General features: G+C 33.8%; 2 protein-coding genes and 1 long non-coding RNA gene across 5 annotated transcripts in view; 1 reads left to right on the top strand and 2 right to left on the bottom strand.

Annotated features, from left to right (window-relative positions):
• LOC109586180 (uncharacterized) overlaps nucleotides 1-3,123 on the bottom strand; it is a 26,156-nt gene that overhangs the window by 13,941 nt on the left and 9,092 nt on the right. The window lies entirely within an intron of this gene.
• On the top strand, nucleotides 7-903 carry LOC100633953 (NAD-dependent protein deacetylase SRT1-like). 3 transcript variants are annotated; one of them, XR_002186865.1, is made up of 5 exons: nucleotides 7-94; nucleotides 146-236; nucleotides 295-424; nucleotides 473-657; nucleotides 705-903. XR_002186865.1 is itself a non-coding variant. In XM_020002360.1 (3 exons), the coding sequence occupies exons 1-3, from the start codon at nucleotides 50-52 to the stop codon at nucleotides 491-493; spliced, it is 345 nt and encodes a 114-aa protein (XP_019857919.1). In that variant the 5' UTR covers nucleotides 7-49; the 3' UTR covers nucleotides 494-658. The 3 variants fall into 3 exon arrangements, 1 of the variants encoding a protein (XP_019857919.1); XR_002186864.1 differs by having other exon boundaries at nucleotides 146-424; XM_020002360.1 differs by lacking the exon at nucleotides 705-903 and having other exon boundaries at nucleotides 146-424; nucleotides 473-658.
• LOC109586186 (uncharacterized) lies at nucleotides 851-1,474 on the bottom strand. The gene is made up of 3 exons (XR_002186866.1): nucleotides 1,393-1,474; nucleotides 1,224-1,346; nucleotides 851-1,178 (listed from the first exon to the last, which is right to left on the bottom strand). It is a non-coding gene; the product is annotated as an uncharacterized LOC109586186 (long non-coding RNA).

The following is a 3,123-nucleotide window of genomic DNA, read 5'->3' as shown; positions in this document are numbered from 1 at the left end:
GTTGACAAGAGGTACAGAAGAAGGTGAAGTAGCAGACCTTTGTTTAGCAATGGGATCCAGTCTCACTGTGACTCCAGTGGCCGACATACCTGAGGTCAGTGAGTATAGCGTCTCACATGATAGTCACATGATACCATCATTACAGTGTGTCGCTGAGAGAGGAGAGAAACTGGTTATAGTGAACCTGCAAAAGACACCATTGCACAGTATTGCTGCACTATGCATTCATGCTAAATGTGAGGAAGTGTCCACAATGGTAATGGAGAAGCTTGGACTGCCCATACCTGAGTTTAGATTGAAGAGAAGAGTATTCATTAAAGTGACACAAAGTACTAAAGGACCTCCTGAAGATCAGGTTTCTTTATCAATAGAAGGACAGCCTGGACAGAACATGTATGGATTCTATTTCTCATTCCTAACTGGAGTAAGTCAAGAAATTTTTTAAGCTTTGATATTTCATTTAATTTTAAAGGTTACATGTGTTTGTGGGTGAAAGACCTCAACAGTTGCAAGAGCCTTTCTTTATCAGGTTTCCATGGAGAGCATCAGCTGGTGCCTCATCAGATGAAATGAAGGCTCAACCGATGTTTCATTTTCAAGGACATTATGGTGAACCACCACTTGATAAAGAACTGATTATTAAAAAGGGAGTGAAAGGTGAAATTATGGTGATTAGTATTCCTAAATATTTCGTTTTATTATAGATATGCAGCTCAAACTATTATTGATTTATAATCCAGGAACAAGTGACTGGAGTATAGAAGATGATGCTGCTGCTGTTGTAGTTCCAACTGCAGGCATAAAGAAAATAACGCTCAAGGAATCATAAAAATTTTATGTTTAAAGAATGACAAAGATAAATGCCAATCATTGTTATTAAAAGAATATTATAACTTTAAACTATTTTTAGTTACAAAATGTCTTGCGAATTGTGTCAGCTGTAGCATTATCATTAGTAGCTGCAACAGCTTTTATCAAATTTTCCCAAGTAGCTCCTCCTTTATCCTTAACACCATCTGCAAGCTTTAACCAAACCTCAATTGTCTTTGTCAGTTGATCTTCTTTCGTAAAAGTATTCAGTGTCACTGAATGAAGTCCCAAATTAAGTCCTAGCTTGTACCAATTTGTAGTATCAAATGATTTTAGAACTTCCAGAACATCATTGAGTTTTGTTTGATCTGCACAATAATAAAAATCTTAGTGTCAGTAGTACAAGTACATACCTAGTTGTTGTTGGGGTGCTACAGTGACTGCTGTACTTGCACTTACTGTTACAGGCAAATCAGTGTGAGAAGAAATAGAAGGCCTTTTTAAAAAGATGTTATGCTTTAACAGTGGACAAGATCCTAATAATTAAACTTAAAAAATCACAATAATGATAAGTTGATGTACCATTTAATGTAGTCTCCACTTTAGTAATTTCATTTGTGATTGAAGTCTGATCAGCACAAAAAAATCGAAATCGAAGGCGGGGAGGATAAATTAGCTCTTTTTCTAAAAACCGCAATCTTTCAATATTTCTTTTAGAAACTTTCTTTCCTTTACACTCAATTACTTCATTGTAATCAACTTCGCTCTGATGAACCTGTCATTTAGTAAAATTATGAGTCTAGTTGCTGTATACCTTTTACCTTATTATCAGAATAGGTGCCTTCATTTTCTCTTTCCCAACCTAATATATCTTTATCAGGCTTAAATTCAAATGACAAATGACTATTTTGAAACTTAAAAATACCACCATCTTTTCTGAGATCATAGCCAAGCTTTTCATATTGCTTCTCAACAACCTAAAAAAATATTAAATATAAAGTAATTACCATTGCATACCTTTTTACAAGCTGGCTGAAGAGGAAAAATACAAAAGTGTACTAAAAGTGTCATATCATCATCCTCTTGCTTTTTTGCAACTGCTAACATGCACTGCTTATCAGTATCTTCATATGCTATCTTATCAACACCAACACAATGAGAGCAAAAGTGATTACAATAAATTTTGCATAATGCTGCTTCTACTTCCATTTCAGTGTCATCAACTGAAGTAAACATAAAACTGCCTTTCCTATAAAATGTTTCATCATCAGCATTTAGAAGAACTAATTTGCTTTTTGATGCTTGGTTGGTTACATCAATATGATGAGGCAAATAAAGCTCTGCTGGTTTCATCAGCTCCTGATTAATATAAACCCATACAATAGGAGTGACAGGAACATAGTCACCAAAATCAAACTTATCACTATATAAACATGCTCCAAACCATACAGTAGTTAATTCCTGTACTGCTCCTTCTGGAATAATGAGGGTTGTACCATACTTGTCACAATGATACAATAAACCATCACTGTCTACTGATAGCACTCTCAAATCACCATAAATACCTATAATATATGTATAATATATAACATTATACTAAACAGGTGTACACATACTGGTACATTATGTTTAGACATAGGAATTACCTGTCATACTTTGTAAGACACCTTCATTTGAAAAAGAAACAGCTATGCTTAATGGTTCTGCCTTTTTAGTAGAAGACAATGGGTCAATAAATTGGTCTGTGTCAACAAGTACATCTTGCTCTTCTCTATTTTTCTTTTTCAAAATCTCAATTTCTGCAACTTTTTCCCTACTCATTTTATGTATTGCTTGTAATTTTTTTTTAAATTCCTCATTAGATTCTAAGTACACATAATATATTATGGACATGCAAGCTAGAGCAAATAAAATACCTCTTAATTGCTTTAATTCATTTTTTTTCATCTGACTTGCTTGTTGTAAAGCATCTTTTGGAAATAAGGATTCTTCTCTTTGAACTATAAAAGCAAAAGGTGTCAACCATATTGATTTCAAAGTATAAATTAAAAACATAAAACAAAATGCCACCCATATTAGTTTGGCAAGAAGTTAATATTAGTGGATTGGCAGTTTTCAAATATAAATCTGCCATTGCTCAATGGCATGTAATTGCATAATTCATTTAACTTTTGTATAGTGATACCTGATGCTAATGATGTCTGTTTTTGTTCATCTGATCGACCAGGTTTAATTGTATCAATTTGAATATGAATATGATAGTTTTCCAGTGGCTCCAGCTTCTCAAGTACATCACTGACATCCTGAAGTGTG

The sequence above is a fragment of the Amphimedon queenslandica genome, unplaced genomic scaffold, assembly GCF_000090795.2.
Source record: "Amphimedon queenslandica unplaced genomic scaffold, v1.1 AMPQUscaffold_12928, whole genome shotgun sequence".
NCBI classification, from domain to species: Eukaryota; Metazoa; Porifera; class Demospongiae; order Haplosclerida; family Niphatidae; genus Amphimedon; species Amphimedon queenslandica.
This window is presented reverse-complemented; position numbering and strand designations above follow the sequence as displayed.

What these genes read in the sequence shown, in the direction of transcription:
- LOC100633953 (XM_020002360.1), top strand. Translation starts at nt 50, where the DNA reads ATGGGATCCAGTCTCACTGTGACTCCAGTGGCCGACATACCTGAG. An exon ending in CAGTGGCCGACATACCTGAG is followed by an intron (nt 95 to 145) that starts GTCAGTGAGTAT and finishes CCATCATTACAG; the next exon opens with TGTGTCGCTGAGAGAGGAGA. An exon ending in ATTTCTCATTCCTAACTGGA is followed by an intron (nt 425 to 472) that starts GTAAGTCAAGAA and finishes TTAATTTTAAAG; the next exon opens with GTTACATGTGTTTGTGGGTG.